Genomic DNA, 20759 nt, shown 5'->3' on the forward strand with positions numbered 1-20759 from the left:
GAAACTTTGTGTACAACAACTGTTGCTGGTTCTTCCCCAGTCAAAGCTTTATGGAAAAATTACAAAGATAAAGACACTGTTGGAAAATGCTCATACTAAATCTCACCCAGACTTCACCATGTCATATGAAGACTGAAATAAACAGGAAGAAGAGTCTTGGGTCCGATGAGACCAAAATTGAGTTTTTGGCCATCAGACTCAGACGAGACACTATGTTTGGCTGACACCAAACACTGCACATCATCATAAACACACCACCCCCACCATGAAGCACGGTGGTGTCAGCATCATAATGTACAGATGCTTCTTGGTAATAGGCTTGTAAAGGTAGAGAGTAAAATGAGTTAAGAAAAGTATATGGAAATCCTGGAGGGATGATAAAACATAGGAGAAAATTTGTTTTCCAGCAAGAAAATGAGCCAAAGCTCATAGACAAAGCGACACAGAAATTATTTAAACTAACAAGACCAAAAACTCCTTTGTCCCCCGAGCCATCAAACTGTTCAACTCTGAGCTCGGGGGGGAGGGGGAGGTGGAGAGGTGGGGAGCGAGGGGTGAGGAGTGAGGACATTGGGGTGAGATAGAGCATCATGCTCTATCACAGGACTGTGTGCAATATTTTGGCACTGTTACTGCATCCATTGTTGTTATTATTATTAATAATGTTGTGTTGGTGTTGTGTTTTTGCTAGTACAACAATTTCCCTGAGGTACCCTACCAAAGGGATCAATAAAGTTCTATTTAATCTAATCTAATCTAATTTAAAGGCAACAAGGTAAATGTTCTGGAGTGGCCGAGTCAGAGACCAGACTGCAATCCAGTTGAAAATTTGTGGCTGGACTTGAAAAGTGATGTTAACTAATGATGCCTGTGTAAACTGACAGAGCTTAATTAGTTTTGCAAAGAAGAACGAGGTAAAATTGCAGTGTCCAGATGTGCAAAGCTGATTAACACCTACCCAAAGATGCATGTCCTAAATACTGACTTGTAGGGGGGTAAATACGAATGCCATCACGTATTTTACATTTAATACTTTCACTACTTTATTACTTTGGCAAAAATCTTTTCTTTTTACTTTGACATGAAATTATCTTTTATTTGGTGGTAATGGTATTAAGAACAACAACAATAATAATAATAAAAACAACAATAATAATAACAATAATAATGCATTTTATTTATAAAGCACTTTTCATTTAAAAGAAGTGCCACAAGCACACAATAAAAAGAAACAGTAAACACACTTAAAATCACAATTTTAAAAAAGGAGTTCCTAACTTGAGTTAAAAGCCTCTTTGAAAGGAAGGTCTTCAAGTGTTTTTTTTTTTTTAAAGCCACACTGACTGTGGGATCCTAAGGCGTATTGGTGTATTTTTTTATTTTCTTTTTTCGAAAATAGCTTAATTAAACCGACTGTTTCATTGTTGTAAAGCAATAAAAGGTGAAATATTGTAACTTCTCAGGTGAAATCTTCCAACTGTTTGGTTTTACAAAACAATATATACATATACCAGAGAAAAGGTTTCCAGCAACGGACCGATGGGTTAATCTACTATTACAGCACTGCGTTGCATGCTGAATGAATATACAGTTGACAAAATAAAGCTAATAGTGATCTTGCTAACAAGTCCTATAAAAAGACCAAAACCAACAATAAATGTATCCTACTAATAAATATTATCTGTATATGTAGCACCTGTGTCGGCAAAATATCAAAAACATCAACGAGCCACACTGTAGCCACCAGTGATGTGTTCCTTTATTACCATTAACATGTGGGAAGTATTGCTGGTATGAAATCTATTTAAATATCATCAGTTTTTTTGTTTAAATTAGCAACAATTCAAACATTCTAGCAAGGTTAATACTATCCCTACAGTTTGTTTTAACTTTTTCATTTATAATTGATCAATAACTGTTCTGTTTTGTAAGGTAAAATGATCAAAATGACCACTACCAAAATATACCTGTTTTTAGTAACGAATATATCAGTCACAACAACAGTAACATATTATAACAGTGATTTGTCACAAAAACATAATGGAAAAAAAAACACCCTTGTAAATGCCACAAATTTCCAGTGTGCATGTTGTGTATGTTATTCTCCAGAACTTCTGTATGTTTTTGTAAGTCCAGCTGCACAATGTCGGTCTTAAAAACAGGTAGCAGCTAAAGCTCCGCCATCAAGGTGAACACAAACAAGTTTTCTCTGATGCGTCAAATTTCTCCATCCTTTCATTTACCTACTCACAGTGAAGAAAAATACAGATCAAAGCCTACGTTTTTGAGCAGCTCTCGTCATCTGATCTCCTGAATGGAACAGAAAACTGGCAAACAAAAATAAAAGAAAAAGAAAAACTCCCCCTTCTTACCTCTGTTACTGTAAACAGAAAGCTGGTGGAGAGCGGATAAGGTTTTGGGCTTTGAACTTACTTCGTGAATGAATCCGTGGGAGGATAGAGAGCTAAGTTTAGAACACAGAGAATCAAAACAAGTCTTGCCTGATATGTGTGGCCTTCCCCTACATGTCGATGGGAAACCAAGTTAGAAAAAAAGTCTGAGGTGTCTGAATGGAGACAATAACAGAAAGCTGTAGCCGAATGACTGTGAAACGTATAGGTGGGGCTTGCACATTCAACAGTTACAACTTAATGGGCTACCACCACAAAGCACGTCCATGTTGTCCTCATTGACCCCTTTGGTCTTGTCAGACTTTCTCATGTGAGGCGTGTTTGTCTTCTCTGACTGAGCGACTCGATCTACCACAAACGTAACGTTCGCTCTCTGAGTCCCTACGCCCACAATCATATTCACACTTTCTATTGTCATCATCTTCCTTTGGGATCCAGCGCTTCTGTTTGCTGCCCCGAGTAACGGCCTGCACCGTCCCCACCCTGCATACGCCCCGTCCTCCCTTAGAACTAGACACTGACTTGACAGACAGCATGAGTGAACTGTGCGCTGGAGCTCCAGAGATGAATAACTAAAGCCACTGGTTTGAACCATGGTGCACACAAACCAACGAATTCAAATCGACAACTGAGTGTGACATTTTGATCTGTAGATAAGTTTACAACATGGAACAAAAGTGACTATAGGGTGCTGTGCAATATCACTTAAATGTTAAGTGATTCTAAATCGGGAATCGCATTACTTCTAAGTCGAACAGTAGCATGTTCGCTCTAAAGTGAAAAATCAACAGTTCAGATGTACAAATTTTGAACTGAAAAAAGCAATTCATAGGCCCAGAACTGTCTATTATTTATCTTTAATTGAGGAAAACAAGAACAACCCCAGGTTTCTTTCCAGCACTGTAGCCAGGCTGACAAAGAGTCACAGCTCTGTGAAGCCTTGCGTTCCTTTAGCTCTCAGTAGTGTTGACCAATGACCTTCTTCGCAAGTAAAGTTTTGAATATCAGAAAAAATAAAAAATAAATTAAAAAAACCTTATTAACATATCTTTAGGTGCAGCAGCTCTGGAAGCATCAATAGGACCAGACTTAGATTGTTTCACTGCTGTAAGCCTCTCAGAGCTCACATCGATAGACCACATACCAACTAGACTGTGCAAGGATGGATTTCCTTGAATTAATCATCAGCTTCTCTTTACTAACAGGCTACGCCACAGGTTTTTAAGGTTGCTATAACAAAGCCACTTCTCAAAAAGCCTACTCTGGATCCAAGTGTTTTAGTCAACTATAGGCCCATATCCAACCTCCCTATTATTTCTAAAATTCTTGAAAAAGTTGTTGCTGCCAATTATGTGATAATTATGTGACACACAAGTGGTTTGTTTGAGGAGTTTCAGTCTGGATTTAGAATGCGTCATAGTACAGAAACAGCACTGGACTAGTTTCTATACTTGTTCTGCTGGATCTCAGTGCTGCATTTGATAGGGCTGGTCACAACATCATATTACAGACTGGAACATATTTTTGGTATTAAAAGAACCGCACTAAACTGGTTTGAATCATATTCATCAGATAAAGTCCAGTTTGTTTGTGTTAAAGATGATTCTTACACACACCAAAGTTAGCTATGGAGTTCCACAGGGTTCTGTGTTAGGACCAATGTTATTTACTTTGTACATGCTCCACTTAGGCAATATTATTCGGAAGCACTGCATAAATTTCCATTGTTGTGCAGCTATATTTATCTATAAAGCCAAACGAAACCAATCAGTTAGTCAAACTCCAGACATGTCTGAAAGACATAAAGGCCTGGATGACCTGTAATTTTCTTCATTTAAATTCAAACAAAACTGAAGTTATTGTATTTGGCCCTAAATACCTCAGAAACATGCCGTCTAACCAGATAGCTACTCTAGATGGCATTGTCTTGGTCTCCAGTTCTACTGTAAAGAACCTTGGAGTTATTTTTGTTTAGGATATGTCTTTGAACATACATATAAAGTAAGTCTGTAGGATGGCATCTTTTCATCTACCCAATTTCGTAAACATCAGGAAAATCCTGTCTCAGAGAGATCATATTTCTCCTGTATTAGCTTCTCTTCACTGGCTCCCTATAAAATCCAGGGTACATTTTAAAAACCTGGCTCTAACATACAAAACTCGGAAATACCAAGGACCATCTTATCTTAATGACCTATGTTGTATCATATACCATACCATATCATCCTAAAAGGTCACCTCGCTCTCAGACTGCAGGTTTACTTGCTTTGTTTGTATTGTTCATCTGTTCTCTGTCGGCTTTTCTGCTATCCCCACACTAACCCAATTGAATTGAACTGAATTTAGTATATTAAAATTACAGGTCCCACAGTAGGAACTCAGTACAACAAAAGTCAGCACACCTTTGTATGACTGAGATGTAATTATTTTGTTTTTTCAATACTTTGTATGTCTTTCTTTGTCTTTGATGAAATGCTCAATCCTCCTCAGGATGGAAGATACCAAATTCAGTAGATGTTCTGTCATTCTTCTGATTTTTTCAGCACCTCTTTGGGTGGCAAGGGTTTGTGTTGCTACATCTTTCTCTTTAAAATACCACAAAGGTGTTCTATTGGATTGAAGTCAGGCGACGTCCTCGTCAAGGTCGTAGTTTCCACTTCTTTTTTTTTTTTTTTGCTTTAATAACTTTTGTGTGATTTTGGCAGTGCTTTTTGGAAAAGGTTTCATGCTGAAATAATAATTTTCTGTCAGACTTCTGCAGACTGAGGGCCATCTTATCAGCCAGTATTCTGGTATATCCACAGGCATTTAGGGTGATAACTATAAATGTTATGTCCCCAACCACTCTTGCACTCATTCAGTCCTACATCATCCCACTCCCACCCCCATACTTCACTGCTAGTGCTATGCATTCACTGTGGTAGTCCCGGCCAGGTCCACACCATACATGCAATACCCCAATCTTTATCGGGCCACCGAATGTGTTCCCTGCATTCATCAGGTTTATTTTCTTGTTCTTTAGGATTGTTTAATTCTGCTGCTGTGTACTAAGGACTTTTTTTTTTTTTCTTTTTGGACATCAAGCACAGAGTTTCACGTTATGCAATGCCCCTTGCGCTGTCGAAACTGTCACAGAAACTCAGATTTTCACCGATATGTCCTGTGCCAAGACTGAAGCACTTGCCTGTGTTTCAGAGCGAGTGCAATTAGCACACTGTCTGTCTCTTATAGTCAGGCAGGTTACATGTTATTTGTACCAGGACCCCAAAGAGAGACATTCTTATGAATTTAATACTTGGATGTAGATGGATTAGTAGAAATTTGGACTACTTAGGTAAGTGTTTTTTTTTGTTTTTTTAAAAAAATAACTTAAATAAGTTGTCAGGCTTTGTTTGGTTTGTTCTTTTTTTTTTTCCTCCACTCTTATTTTTTCTTTTGGCCTGTTTTGCATTTGCATTATGATGCAATATAAGAAAAAAAACAAACAAAAAGAAAACAGATTTAAATGTACCATAATGGAGTTATCTGGTGTCTCTTTGACAGACATGCTGGACTTCAGTGAAATGAAAAGGAAAGACTTTGAGCCAAGAATGAAGTGATTTGGTTTTGGTGAGGACAACACGTAAACGAAAAAAAGATATTTGCCAATATCAGTTTTTTCTAAAGATTTGGGGAAGACCAAATCAGTCAACCATCAAACACTCAGAGGGAAATTTAATGCACGTCTGGATACAGATGCTGAGGGCCATGTGAACAGCAAGTAAGAGGGCCTTAAGTTAAGATTATTTTGTCAAATACCAAATCTAAGCAGAGAGGACAACCGAATGAAAACGCATTCACAGTAAGTTGTCTCATTTTATTGGGCAATGAAGATAGCGCAGTACAGCATAGCGTGAACAGCAACTTTTCATCTTTAACAAGTGCTTATAACACACATTTCAGTCTGACTACAGCTTGGTTGCAGCCTACATCCCTCACCTGACCCAGAACTTTCTCTGAACTGGCAAGTTAGCCTCTTGCACAATGCATGTTAGCTATGTGAGTGGCCGTACATGATTAGCATAACCAGTATAACTGGGACTGTCCTGCACAGTAACAGTGAAATCAACTCATTTAGTGTCCTCGAGATTAGATGAACCGACATTTGTGTTTAATCCAGTAAAGCAGAAATTGAAAGTGACACTGAAAAAAGTGATGAGTAAACAATAAAGTGATGAAAAGATATAAGTAAAGTTCATTAGCTGACTGAACATAGATAAGGATTAAAGACAGTGCAGAATGGTGGTAGAGTGGATTCAGATTATCTCTTGACAGGTTGGACGCAGGAGGGCTGGAAGCAGGTAAGCTGGAGCTGCATGCTGCTCTTAAACTTGTTCAGCAGCTCTTCAAGTAACCTGGAGGAACAGACAGACCTGAATTATGTAAAAAAATCACCATTAAAGCATAAAGAAAATACCTAAAGATCACGATCACTTCAATTAGTCACATGTGCCAGACTCACTTCTTATCAGCTCCGCTGTGTAACTGAGGCAGGGCATCCAAAGCCAGTTTGAAGCTGGAACTAAAAATGAGGCACTCAGTTAATACGTGTAGTAACACTCAAAAACCAGAAAACGTAGTTCAGGATGGGCCTACATGTGTATACAGGCACTGGCTTACCCACATTGACACACATATATGGACACACACATGCGTGCACCACAATGCATGCATACAACAGAACCAGATTACTTTCACTTCCTTTCCATTACCCACAAACTAAAATAAATAGGGATTGTAGTGAGGGATGTGCGACTGCTAAGATTTATGTCTGTGACATTTACTGACATAAATCACTGTGCACATATGTGTGAGTTCCCGTCTCTGTCACTTCACATGAATATGTGTGTGTTGTAACTTACTTGCTATCAGCATTTAGATATGTGGCTACAGCATCTCTCAAAGAACAGAGTTCAAGTCGAGCCTGAAGCCGGGTGGGGAAGGGAGAATAAAAAAATGACAACAGTGCAGATGAAATCAGGAGATCATCAACAGCTCACAGCAGTTGGTAGCCTGAACTGAAATATGGCATTATCAGAAACAACAGGTGAATCCCCCACAACGCAGCTTTTGAGTCAGGGTCTTACTATGAGTGCGAAGTGGCACTATGACTGTGTGTATGTGCGTGCCAGTGTGTACCTGCAGGGCTCCGTTTTTGCTGAAGGAGGACACACACTGCATGAGGCGGCACATCTCGTCTGCAACTGACTCAACAATTTTAGACAAAACCCGAGGTACCAGATCCTTAGAAACCGTGAAGACCTGACCCAGAAAAAATTTGATGTTGAAGTGATAAAACAGAAAGTGAGCAGACAGAAGAAATCGGAAATCTTTCAAAGAACAAGATGAGTGTTCATGGTGTGTGGGCAGTGTGTACCTCAGCATGAACTGTGATGATGTTGACCAGAGCTTCCTTCAGGTAGTTTCTTACACCTGGGAAAGAAGAGAAAGAAGAGGGCAGAAAGTAACAAAAAGCTTTCCATCTCCACTGTTCATTTCACATAGTTTTCTCTTCCCTGCCCACTATGCTAATGTTACTGCTGTCAAAATTCCTTTAGCTACAGGAAACAACAACAAACACTGAAAATTTCAAGTTTTACAGAAGGTTTGGATTGTGCAATAAGACAGGCCTACTTGGTTCCTTCAGTGAATTAACCATTTTAATGGCATTTAATGTGTCCATCACTATTTCACAAGGACACCGTCGCTGCATTCCTGGCGTAGTGCTGCACAAGATGATTGTGATGGGTTTAACAAAATCCAAGCAGCCATAGTTTTTTAGCCCTGTAGCAGAATAAATATGACATGCAGCCAGACCATTTTTCCAAGCGCTGTGGCGATGTCACACTTGGTCAATAGAAGTGGAAACAGTAAAAGCATTTCAAAATTGAGAGCATGAAAAAAACAGCAAGTGTGTTAAGTCACAGAAGAGGTCTGTCAGGTCTTAAGTGTGACAAACACCAGCTGCACTGCAAGGTCCTGCAGATTTAGGCAGGTGTAAACTAACAGCATACACTTGATGCTTAATACAGAAAAAAGAAAAAGTCACGGGTACTAGGTGTATCAATCTGGGCAGTGAATGTGATTTGAAATAGGACAGTGACATCCTGATCTGCTAACAATTGACCTTTTAGATAAAATAATTTGTGCAGTTATTCTGACTCAGCTGCCTAATTGGTTTGTTTTTTAGGATCAACCGAGAGCTGCGTGTTTAGGATTTACAGCCTAACATCTGCGCTACATTTTACTTAAATTATGTAGACATTTTCATGTAAGTCTACATTCATAAAAAAAAAAAGGTATTAAACAAAGTATGATTTATGACAGTGATATCAAAATGAGGAAACTGCACTGGCAATGACAGAAACATTTCACAGGCTACATAGCCTTTTGCATAAGAGAAGTTTCTATTTTCATGTCATGCATGTCAGCTCATGACCAGAAAGAACCATCTTGGACGGTTCATAGGAAAGAAGATTTTTGTCATAAATACTGAAAAGCTTTTATAGGTCTCAATAGGCACAGCCCTGTCCACATCAGAGGCCTGCTCTGAAGCAGGTTATGTTTGAGAAAGCAGATCAACATGTATAAAACCACCAGCTACTGATCAATTCTAATAATATATAATGATATTGATAATTATCAATAATTCCTGTGGTTCTTGGTGTGCAGCGAGAGAGGAAGGTAAGAGTTTTTAGAGACTGCCTTAACCCTTTGGCTTTCCCTAATGAGTACAGCTATGGGATACAGGCTAGTAGATTCTCTGCAGAGAGAACTCCTGACTTCATGGCTATATGTTTCTTCTTGCTAGAGGTGCAAACAATTTCAAAACAGAAACTGATAAAACACTAAAGCCTTGTACTTGTTGATCTTATGAGATTGGCAGTATGCCTCCTTATAAGGTCAGATATGATATTGTGTTTTTATTTGTTCTGCACTTGCTCCACAAACTGTAAGACAACACCAGGGTTCCAACAAATAAGAATAAGGCTAAAATTATTACACACCATAAGAATAGGCTACAGCTAAGCAACACATTCCTTTAATGTAAAACACATCTGTAATTATAGTCACATGAATTTGTGGCTCAATAATAGGAAGTGATGTCAATAAGCCTATTAACCTACACATTCACACAGTCTGCAGGTTTACTAGCTTTCCTTTCTGCTTTGACTGCAGCAGTTGCTTGCTTTTAGCCTGTACCATATTTTCAAAACACTTACATTAGTTTATATTTACAGTTTACTATTCTTATAAGAAACATGCAGTTGTACACCTGTCAATATTTGTGATTGGTCATCTGGTGCCAACTCACGTGAGCACACTCATAACCAGGTTCAGAAACCCTGTGTTAACCTAATGAGCTGACAACCAGCTTCATGTGACCACTGAGCGTGACTGTGGTTGTTAGGGTTTTTTGAGGCCAGGTAATGGAAAAATATTCTGGGTATGTTAAACATGCTCTGTAGTACAGGTCTGTGGGCCATGCCGTTGTGTTTTGGCAACTGTTTCCACCATGACAAATAGTAAAATTAAGTGGTTATTTCATAAAGTCAACAGTCTAAATGAGCTGTACCCTATTTGGATTTTGCTAGAAATGCAACTAAGGAAGAGGATTTAATTATGCATTTATCATAATTGCTTCATCTAAATTTACATATTCCATATTTGGCTAAAACAAGCACAAAAGAGCAACCAGAGACAAAAATAATGCAAAAGGACAGAGATGAAAATGTAGTCATGCAAGACTTTTTCATTCTTTCTTTTTTCAATTTACATTGATCAGAGAGGACATGAAGCAAGTTAATGAGCAGCTATAAGTCTCAAATATAACACTTAGTAAACTCTAACAGTCAACCAGCCAAAGGCAACAACAGAAAGAAAGTACTGAAACCGGATTTTTAATGCCTTGCAGCACCCCACACACTAGCACGAATCCCTCACAAAAAGTGCAACAAGTGAAAGTATCATATCCTAGAACTGTGGTTTAGGGTCCAAAATGTTCCTCTTTCACATGTAACCAAACACAAACTCACAAAGACAGAAACAAACCAGATTAGGTGTTGAACTTTTGATTAAGGCTTGCTTTTAACACTGTACGAGAAGCTGCTGCCCATCTGAAAATTTACTCTTAACTCTCACATACTCTGACATGCTGCACATCCTGTGCTAAGGTAAACCACATATTCGCATTGCAGTTTCACCTGGGTTTAGAATGCATCTGGTGAGCAAAGTCAAACTTATACACACACACCAACACACACACATACACATCGCTGCACACCCACAGCTCGACAAAAAGGCCATGAGTGCTTTAGGGAGACCGAGACAATGATCTCAGTGGTGTTTACAGTAAGCCATCAAAGAGCCGTACTTTACACATGACACATGTGAACCACAGGACTGCTTGGGGCTCATTTATGATATTACCAGGGTCAGTCTGTGGCTGCTGTGGGTGATCCCCCCCCCGGCTTAGACAGTCTTAAGTTTTATCAACACGAGATAGGTTGGGTAAAATACCCACGGTGAAGCACTGCTGTATCGTACCTGTAGGTGTTTGGCAGTCTCTCCAGTCAAAATATCCAGCGTAGATGCCGGGTTCCAGAGAGCCTGCAATTGGGTCGGCTCGTCTTTCAATGTAGGCGTCAAAGAGTTTTCTATCCAGGTCCCGTACAGCATCCATGCTCACCTGGCAGGTGATTATGTTACCCCAAGAAAAAGAAAACAAAGTAATAAATACATGATAACTTTTCTATTGTTATTTAGGAGACTAAACAGCTTGTAAATACTGTCTATCATTAGACACACATAAGAAACCTCAATACAGAGAGACACAGACATATTTATTCAACATTCTTTCCACTATAACACAGTCTTATACTACTTGGGTTCAATAACACCAACCAAATCATGACCAATGTGTATTTTCAGTAGTTTAATTAAACAGACACTGCATAGTTGTTGTTGCACATGTGCATTGTTTGCATATCTTGTTTATGCATAATTGTATAGTTATAATTGAGGACAAAATCATTAGTTCCCATCTGAAAGCTCTTTGTTTTTTTGTTTGTTTCAAAAAAATAATTCCCAAGTGCTGATTAACACAGCAATGGATGTTTAACACATCATTTTAAAACACCAGCTTTTATTTAGGAATTTAGTAACGTTCACTTTGGCCTTCTGGAGCTAGTTCTTCAACAGAAGCCACGTGTGCTTTAGGTCATTTTGATATTGGAAGACAAAATGACAACTCAGACCCAGGTTTGCTGCTGACGACTTTATGTCTTCTTTTAAAATCTTCTCATCTTCTTCATTCTTCATCATTCCTTCAACCATTGCGAGATTCCCCATTCTGAAAGCACTGACTCATCTCCACAGCATTATATTCCCACCTCCATGTTTCATGGTGATGATAGCGTTGTTTGGGTTGTATACCTCTCACCTTTTCCCCAAACACAGGCAACATCTTTTTCACTAAACAGCTTTAGTTTGGCCTCATCTGATCAAATGACATGTTTTCTTCAGGTTGTCTCTAGCATACTCTGACTTGGAGACATCTTGTCTACAGAAGTGGAGTTTCTCTTGGCCTGCAACCTCGCAATCCACTCCTGTGAAGGTCTGTCTTCTTAAAAATTGGAGACTTGGAAAAATCAGTTATCGGTGTCTTGGCAGTTGTTGTACAGGTCTTTAGACACATCACTCACTAGTTTTCTTTCCAGAGTCTTTGAAATCTTTTGCTTCCTACCTCAGCCAGTCTTGGTCAGTACTGGGTTGTTCTCCTTGAACTTCTTGGTGACACTTTGCACTACATTTGTTTTTGCTAAGACTCAATGAAAAGGTCAGTTCTTAAAGCATTTAGCTAGGTGCACCACTTTCTCATTTTGCAAAATGTTTGAAAAGATTAGAAAATGGCTATCACAATGTGACAGGCAATGTCTTCAAATCACTTTTGTTCAGCCAACTATCCAAGCCCCAAATATATTATTAACATTTTTAATCAGTTTTGCTTCTAATCACTATTTACTTAGAATCCGTACTTTGGGAAACAAAATTCTGTAAATCAGGAGCAGGATATGATCGTATATATCACAAAACAATTCCACTCAAGGTCAGTAAATAATACTGAATTATTGCCAGTTCATGCCAAGCTTTCCATGTAATTGTGCTGTAATAACTGCTTTAATTTTTAACTGAATATTCCACTGCAACTGACCTACCATATTTTGGAAAATGCTGAAGAGCTGTGATAATATTCGTCCAGTGTGAACTGGTATCTCTCTGACTTCATGTTTTTTGTTTTCTCCACACGTTTCTTCTGCCTTTTTCCTGCTTAGGGATGACTTCATGTGTAAAGGGCCAGCTAATACAGTGGGGCAGCTGTATGGGAGATGCTGAGATGACAGGGGAATTCTTTTTCAGGTCACTTTAATAGCTACTTTAATATTAGAAGATTACAACCAAGACAAACCATTACCCTTATCACGCTTTCGAAATTATAATGAGACCTGAGAAGTAATTTGATCTTTCAAAGAAAATTATAATCAACTGATTTTACTGGAAAACCAACCGAACACGTCTTTGCTTTGTGATTCAGCCATTAGTCATCGTGTGCAGCAGCTTGAGTGTGTACGTCTGTAAGTGTGAAGAAGAGAAAGGGCTGAAAATGTGGAACTGAGCTTCTGAGACAATGACCTTTAATCTTTTCTTAAAGAAAACAGTCATATCTCTGCTCAGAAGAGATAAGGGACCTTCAGCATCTCTGAACAGCTTTGTTGTTAATGACACCACAACACAGTATCAACAATGAGACGGAGCTAAACACCCCTTTCTTCTTCTGCGGTCTGCGCTTATTTGAAAGAACAGATGCAGTTTTGGAGTGTGATACTGACCCGCGTGATCTTCTCTGTCCCTGTGAAGCCATGTTTCTCAAAATGGTCAGCCAGGTTCAGGAAGGTGTGTCTCTCCAGGTACTGGCAGTTACTAAGGATGATTAGTAGACGCTGCTCCTACACAAACAAAATCACAAAAAAAGTTTGTAGTTTTTCTCACTAGAAAAATACATTCGTTCTCCCTTAACTATCTCACCTTAAAATACATCCAACTCCACCCTTACATCAAGCTAACCTCTAACCTTAAGCCTAAAACATAGTCTTGGGCAGGTCCTGTAATAGAGATTCTTCATATCAATGAGACATTTCCAGCTTAAATAGAAGCTAAATAAAACTACAAATACCCTCAACCAAAACTTAGAGGAAGTCATTACTGAACCAAATATTCTTTACTTTCTATCAGATGTCCTCACAAAATTGTACCCATTTTGCCAACACTTTGGCAAAATTCACTCTTTCACTTTTGAGGTCTAAAACCTCACAAATCCTGATCCTCATGAACAAAACAGGTACACAAACACACAATAATGAATATCAATTAACAAACACAGGAAAACAAACACTGACAGCATTCATGACAGAATGGGTAGTCTACATTTTGACAACCACAAGTGATGTCGTCACTGGCAGCAGTTTGTTTTTCGCAGTCGACCTAACCATAACTACAGACAACACAGGAAAACTGATGTAATGGCAGTTGTGTACCATCCTAGTTTGTGTATTACTGTTGTCTAACTTGCCAACTTGACAAACATCATAGTTTATATTAAGAGTGACAACACTTTAAAACTTGGTGATCAGCACTCGGTCGGGTCTGTCTGTCTAACCCCTGCTACGCATATTTGGGCTGGGGAAGCCCCATCTGCACCTTGCTCCATTTCCCTTTACCAGAAGCACTCTACGCCCTGCTCTTCCTCGTCCTCCTCCTCCCCTGTGCTTAACCCTCTTCACTGACATCTCAACTCGAGTTACAGGAAATGAGGACGTATCGGCTTCTTGTCCACAACCAGGAAACAGCCTGATAACATTTCGTGGTTCGAATGAGTGACACACATGTTTGTCTAGTTGTGTAAAGGAGAGAGCCCACGCTCTGGTGACGCTGACAGTCGCCAGATGTGGGATTTCAGGTATGTTAACCCCAAACAGTTTAAAGGAAACAATAAAAAAAGCATTGTGCTTACAGATGTTGGACTGAAGCCTTCTTGAATGCCAGAAAACCGATCAGGAGAGGACAAGTCCACTGAAATATTGCTGCACACACACAGGAAAAATGTTTTCAGAGACAAACAAAAAAATCTAAAGATGTTAAAAAAACAAAACAAAACAAAAAAACAAATAAAAAAAACAAACAACCAAACAAAAAACCCATTAAAATACTTACTGAGACGTGTCCATGTCTCTATCGGTCTTAGTGCTCAGCTGGTGCAAACAGTTAATGAAAACCTATGTGGAACACATCAGGCAAGTTGTGAAAAACATACTACTCGGGTGCTTCATATTTTACTCCAAGATAAAGTCATCCAATCTACTGCAGATTGAGATCTTAGGTAAAATTGTGTTAGACTGAACAGTACCACCTCAGCAGTACAGAGTAAATAGAGATGCAAGCAGAGATATATCATCAATTTATGCTGCTCTCTTGTTTGGAAAATGTAGTAAAATAATAATCAAGGCTTGGCACTTTTGTGCATCAGAAAGAGGTGAGTGTTGAATTGTTGTGGAAATGTAAATAACACAACGCGCTGGTCTATAGTTGTGGCTCAGAGCAGCAGTCGCAGTGCAGGATTTTGTTCTAAAATTTTTGACAGCACAAACACAGCACTTTCTGTGGTCTACAAGTCCACAATTTTTGATTATGACCAAGGTTTCACCACTTTTTCTTTCTTTCTTTTTTTTTTTTTACTGTCAACTTCTAATTGAGGTAGCACCAAATTGGAGTGAAAAAAGAGAATTTTAACAAAGGATCATTAGCTAAAATTGTGGGGTACTAAAAAAAAAAAAAGTGTCAAATTGGTTTTGGATTTGTAGGTTTTCAAGTTCATATGTCTACTTCTATATTCGGTGTAAATAACTGAAACTGTATGCATCATTTTGGCTGCAGGCTGACAGATCTTACCTTCATGATGCTCACACTGAGCTCCGCAGCCTGGTCCTGGACCTGGTCCAACTGTAACACCTGAACAAAACATAGTGAAAAAAGCATTAGAATTTTAGCTAGTTTTTTTCTTTTTTAAAATTAAACATTGCATTGTGTTTTATGTTTTGCCAAGTTGAAATGAATGAAATGTTGTGTATCTGTGCTCAACTGTTCATATTTGTAACTGTACTGTTAATGGAGTCTAAAAATCTCATACGGTAACTTTATAATTTGTGTTAACTGTAGGGCTGTAAAATTAAGGCAAAACTTGTGAAGATTGCTCAGTCTTGAGTAAAAATCATTCTTCATCTGTTCTATCCATCTAAACAGTTTTTCTGCATTTTAGTTTTAGTGTTTGGGAAGCAGAAGATTTGACTCATTCCTTAGCCTTGCTAAAGTTGTCGTCTCTCTCAGCAAACACCACCAGCTTCAGAAACATAAACTGTATATAAAGTTGGACAAACACTCCATGACGTCACCCGTAAGTTTTGAAGCTCTGTGTGATGGCTCCAGCTATTGCCATCCTGGCAGTGTCTGACTCCTCAAAACCCCAGTTAATCCAAAAATAGGCAAAGAGGTAGCGGATGAGTGGAGCTAAGGTGAGCCATGCAAACTTCCCTGGGCCATAGACTGTTCTGTGACAGTACCCGTGTGTCACTCAAAGCAGCTATGTACCTAATTATGCATTATTTTAGGCCTTAACACAATTTAAACAAGTACATAAAACATCTCCCAAAGGCAAAACCTTTTCTTTTGTACCAGGTTGTTAACATGTCTAATTCTGCTGTAAAGTTAAACATTTAACACTGGAGTTATGGGGCCTGCCTCACTTTCGGAGCCATGAAAGTGCACATTAATGGAATTGTAACTTTTGGCATCTCTGTGCTGGCTTTATTTTTTTTTTTTTAGCACAGGTCAAACATGATATGCCGGGAAACACTTGGGGTATCTCAGTCAACTTCATAACTCCAAAGTGTCGTTTTAGTTTAGAGGAGGCCCATGCAAGCAACAACTTAGTCTGTGGATACTGATCATCATACAGACACTTGTGCAACTGTAGGTACTATAATGACTGCATGCAATTTTCTTACATTGATTTCTCCTGGTTTGATTTCCAGAGGCTCTTTGAGTGATTGCAGCATCTGGACCATGCACTGTTCAAACTGCGAAGGCTGCAAAAACGTCAGAAACAGACGACAGAAGCAGAGATGAAAAGCAGGGGCTGCTGAATAAAATACTTCAAAATACAAAAAACTACATTGTATAATGGGAATTCTTAACTAGACAAATGCAATGCAATTGAAACAAATGCTAGCAAAGGTCAGTTTCTTTCTTCTAAAAAAAGATGAAGGCTTATGCACCAATGCTGCCAGCGTAAAAGGGAAAAAGAATTATGCATAATGCAATATTGATATTGATTTTGATTTTAGTGTGATTCTGTTGTTAGACTTTGCTGGACTATGTCTGTGACTAAGGCTTGGTGCAATAATGCATCCTTACCAGGCTGGTGATTCCCTCATTATCCACAACCCAGTCTTCCTTTTCAGCAAGCCTCTTGACATCTAAGTGTATAAAAAGAACAAATATGAATCAAAAGGGAAATGACCTGAAAATGCTCTGCAGTTTACTGAAGTCAGAGCCTTTGCACATATGAAGTGCAAGGACTTTCGTACAGGGGTCATTACAGATGAAAGTACAGAATTAAAAGTTTCTGAGGGAAAACAGCACAATACAAAATCAAACTCTTTCAGCCCAGACCACAACGTGATGTGTGTGAATGTAATGGGGGGTTTGAGTGAAAACCAGTCACTCTTCTCAAAATGACCATACGCAACCACAAGTGAAACTGACCATGTCTGGTTTTAGTCTCATAACACTTTCTCCATGGAAGTTGTACGAAATAAAGGCATCAGTTGAGGACAATGACCAGCAAATACTCAGGGTGAGAATGAAGTGATAGACAGATATGTGTTTTAACTGTCTGTCTTGGGTTGGTAGAAATGATGCACCATCTTATTTGACTTATATCCATCCATCCATCCATTATCTATACACCAGTTAATCCTCACTAGGGTTGTGGGGGGCTGGAGCCTATCCCAGCTGACATAGGGTGAAGGCAGGGGACACCCTGGACAGGTCGCTAGTCTATCACAGGGCTACACTTAGACAACCAAGCACACTCACATTCACACCTACGGACAATTTAGAATCACCAGTTAACCTCAACAGGTTTTTGGATTGTGGGAGGAAGCTGGAGAACCCGGAGAGAACCCACGCTGCACGGGGAGAACATGCAAACTCCACGCAGAAAGATCCTGGGTGTCCTCACCGAGAAGTGAACTGGCGATCTTCTTGCTGCGAGGTGACAGTGCTAACCACCAATCCACCTTGCAGCCCTTGACTTATATCAATATTACTATTTACTGGCTAAGAACTAACATTGTGTATGCCCCAGTCTCATACTTAACAGTAAATGCATACATTACATAATGTTGGAGTTAGAACAGCAAAAGTCCATGTACTTTACCATTCTGTACTTGCAGCAGGATGACATTATACATGCACCAACAGATGCCATTCAAACTGTGATAACAAAATGACAGTCAGTTAAACTTTATAAGAAAGAAAAATGTGTTTGCTTTGATAGCTGTGTCGTTCTTTTGCAAGATATTTCCACCAATTCATATATATACAGTTTAATTTGCAATGCATTTTTAGGATAGTTAAAGGAGCTGAGAGGGTCATCGGAGTTTCCCTCACCTCTGTCCAAGAACTGCCGTTGCAGGAGCAGGACACTGAACATTGTCAGGGACTCCTCACACCCTCTCCATAAAACTGTCTGAATTGCTGTCATCAGGCGTTTCCGGAGCATTAAAGGAAGAACCTCCAGATTGATCAACAACTACATTCCACAAGCTGTCAGAATGCTGAACTGCTGATCCGGATATGCAAACACGTCTTTATTTAAAATGCTTTAAATCATTGGATGCTGAAGAAACGCTCTCTCATCTTGTTTATAATACTGTGTATGTACAGCAAAATGAAAATAAACTTGATTTGATTTGATTTGACTTGATTTTGGAGCTCAGCTACATTACTAGTGCATGAAAAAATCAAGATTTTTTTTGTCTTTTTTGCATGCATACTTTCCATTATACTTAATGTTAATACACCAGTACTACAAATGTAAAACCTTTTGAGAATTACTATGCAGTATGAAACTGGGCCATAGCTCTATGAAAATTCAATATTAGGTACATATATATATACACATATAGCTAATGCTTCTAAAAAAAATAAAAAATAAGTCTGATTGCAGAAATACCAATATTTCCAGGAGAGGTAAAAGCAATACTAGAAATATTACTTTTGTGGCCTTTTTCTTCCCCCTATGATGTATAATCATTGTAATATTTGCATACTGTTGCCATTTGTCATACAATACATACCAAAAGTTTGAGTGATCTGGGACACAAAATCTTGGTTTAAAATCTTCACATTCTTTGATGAAGATGCTTAACTAAAAAATGTCTTGACACATTAATGAATGCTCCTGCTCACTCAGCCCTCTCTCACCTTCTGTCGTGTGCAGCAGAGTCACCATAAGGCAGTGAACTCTCAGCTCCAGCAATAGATCCTGGATCACCTGCAGCAAATCATTTGGAATCTCCAGGGCAGACAGAGCCTCATGACAACCCCTGGGTAAGAGAAACAGTTAGGTCTTAAAAGGTATGACGGGAATGAAGTACCAAAATTCCTGAATTTCACAGTCCGAACTCAATGAGAGACATAATAAAATACTTAGTGTGAGAACCTGACAGTGTGTATGACTTGTGTGAGCCATGCTCCAGTCAGCTCAGTCTTGTTTTCCCAGCCTCCGTAAAGACTCAGCTCCCCTTGTGGCAGGGTGGTGGGGAGGAGAGCCCCTCGAACAAGCTTCACAAGTCGATTGGTCAACTCCTCAATCATTTTCTACAGCACACGCAACATATGAACAAACAGGCAGCATTTATTTAACTATTGTCAGGACCAAAATGTAAAGGTAACATTTTTATTGTAAATAGAAGAATCAAAATGCCTCATACTTTAAAGTCATTCTGTCTCTGTCTGGCATTCTTCTTGGATTTTTCCACCTGCCCAGATTTCTCTCCAGTCTGCCAGAAAAAACAGAAATGCAACTGTAAGAAAACGTCAAAAGGGTGATCTTCCACAGATGATTTGTTTTAAATTAAGTCAATGAATTTTAATAATAATGCCATAACTCAGGTCAAATTGCATATTTTTAGGAACACTGCAGCAGCGTGATGCGTCATCTTTCCTCAATTTACATCAACTAGCAGGAAAAGAGTTTTCAGAGCTTTTTAACAGGTACAGTTTAGAACATTTATAAATATTTTAAATATTGTGCCTTGATGTGTAGCTTTTGCACCTCCATTACTAAACTACATCACAGCATATAGACTCTCTATAATTGAAGATTATCTAGTGGAATCATTGTATTTGGAAACCCCGGGGGAAAAAGTACTTGTCTGTAGTGCATAGCTGCAGTGAAACACAAGCAAAGTTAATAAGACAGTGCTTTTTTGACCTTAACCTTAAAGGGTCCATGCAACGAAAATACCTTAAAGTCTATTTTCTAATCATCAATAGTTTTCATAGTGAATGTGTTTATTGACAGAGTGTTTGGTGGATTATCCATGGTATCAGGAATGTACCGCCAATGGATTACCACTGTTATAGAGTGGAGGCTGAAATTTTACAGACCAGCATTGAACAGGCTGAATGGTGAGGTGCCACAAGAGGTAAGCAGGCAAAAATGTTTTTTGTGATTTCAGTGACCTAATTGTTTGAAAGTTTTGTATTCAGTATTTCTGTTTTTTTCACTGTGAAGTTTTCAAGTACCTCACTAAAAAGACTTCCATTAACATAAGAGATCCAAAGCTTCCAGAAGTTGGGCAGCTGACCGATCACCACATCCGAAAGCTTCTCAACGAACTGCACCTGCTGTGGGGTTTCAAAGCGCCAAGCTGGAAGAAAAATACACACATATTTGTATTTAGACAAACCACCAATATTCAACATGGCTAAAAAGTAATGTAGGAATTAAACTGAAGTTATGATACTTCTGTCATTCAAAGAAACAGAACAAATGTTTCACTTCCTGGCATACAAAGCTTGTTTGTTTTTTTCTAGTGCTGTTACCAGAGTGTCTGATGCAAGGAGATTCCCCTAAGCGCTGTACATGACAAAAAGTGTTACACACACAAACAAACATGGGCTCAG

General features: G+C 38.9%; 1 protein-coding gene across 1 annotated transcript in view; it reads right to left on the reverse strand.

Annotated features, from left to right (window-relative positions):
- Positions 1 to 6246: 6246 nt before the first annotated feature.
- exoc2 (exocyst complex component 2) overlaps positions 6247 to 20759 on the reverse strand; it is a 49807-nt gene continuing 35294 nt past the window's right edge. Inside the window, exons 13-28 of the mRNA XM_008278190.1 lie at positions 20379 to 20503; positions 19562 to 19630; positions 19291 to 19448; positions 19053 to 19174; positions 16977 to 17038; positions 16568 to 16648; positions 15456 to 15515; positions 14721 to 14782; positions 14521 to 14590; positions 13340 to 13456; positions 10998 to 11139; positions 7828 to 7883; positions 7590 to 7712; positions 7313 to 7374; positions 6913 to 6972; positions 6247 to 6805 (exon numbers count right to left, since the gene is read on the reverse strand). Of these exons, the coding sequence (XP_008276412.1) occupies positions 6712 to 6805; positions 6913 to 6972; positions 7313 to 7374; positions 7590 to 7712; positions 7828 to 7883; positions 10998 to 11139; positions 13340 to 13456; positions 14521 to 14590; positions 14721 to 14782; positions 15456 to 15515; positions 16568 to 16648; positions 16977 to 17038; positions 19053 to 19174; positions 19291 to 19448; positions 19562 to 19630; positions 20379 to 20503 (1463 nt within the window). The 3' untranslated portion in view covers positions 6247 to 6711. The remainder of the gene's footprint in view (positions 6806 to 6912; positions 6973 to 7312; positions 7375 to 7589; positions 7713 to 7827; positions 7884 to 10997; positions 11140 to 13339; positions 13457 to 14520; positions 14591 to 14720; positions 14783 to 15455; positions 15516 to 16567; positions 16649 to 16976; positions 17039 to 19052; positions 19175 to 19290; positions 19449 to 19561; positions 19631 to 20378; positions 20504 to 20759) is intronic.

This window comes from Stegastes partitus, unplaced genomic scaffold (assembly GCF_000690725.1).
Source record: "Stegastes partitus isolate 25-593 unplaced genomic scaffold, Stegastes_partitus-1.0.2 Scaffold118, whole genome shotgun sequence".
In the NCBI taxonomy this organism is placed as follows: Eukaryota; Metazoa; Chordata; class Actinopteri; family Pomacentridae; genus Stegastes; species Stegastes partitus.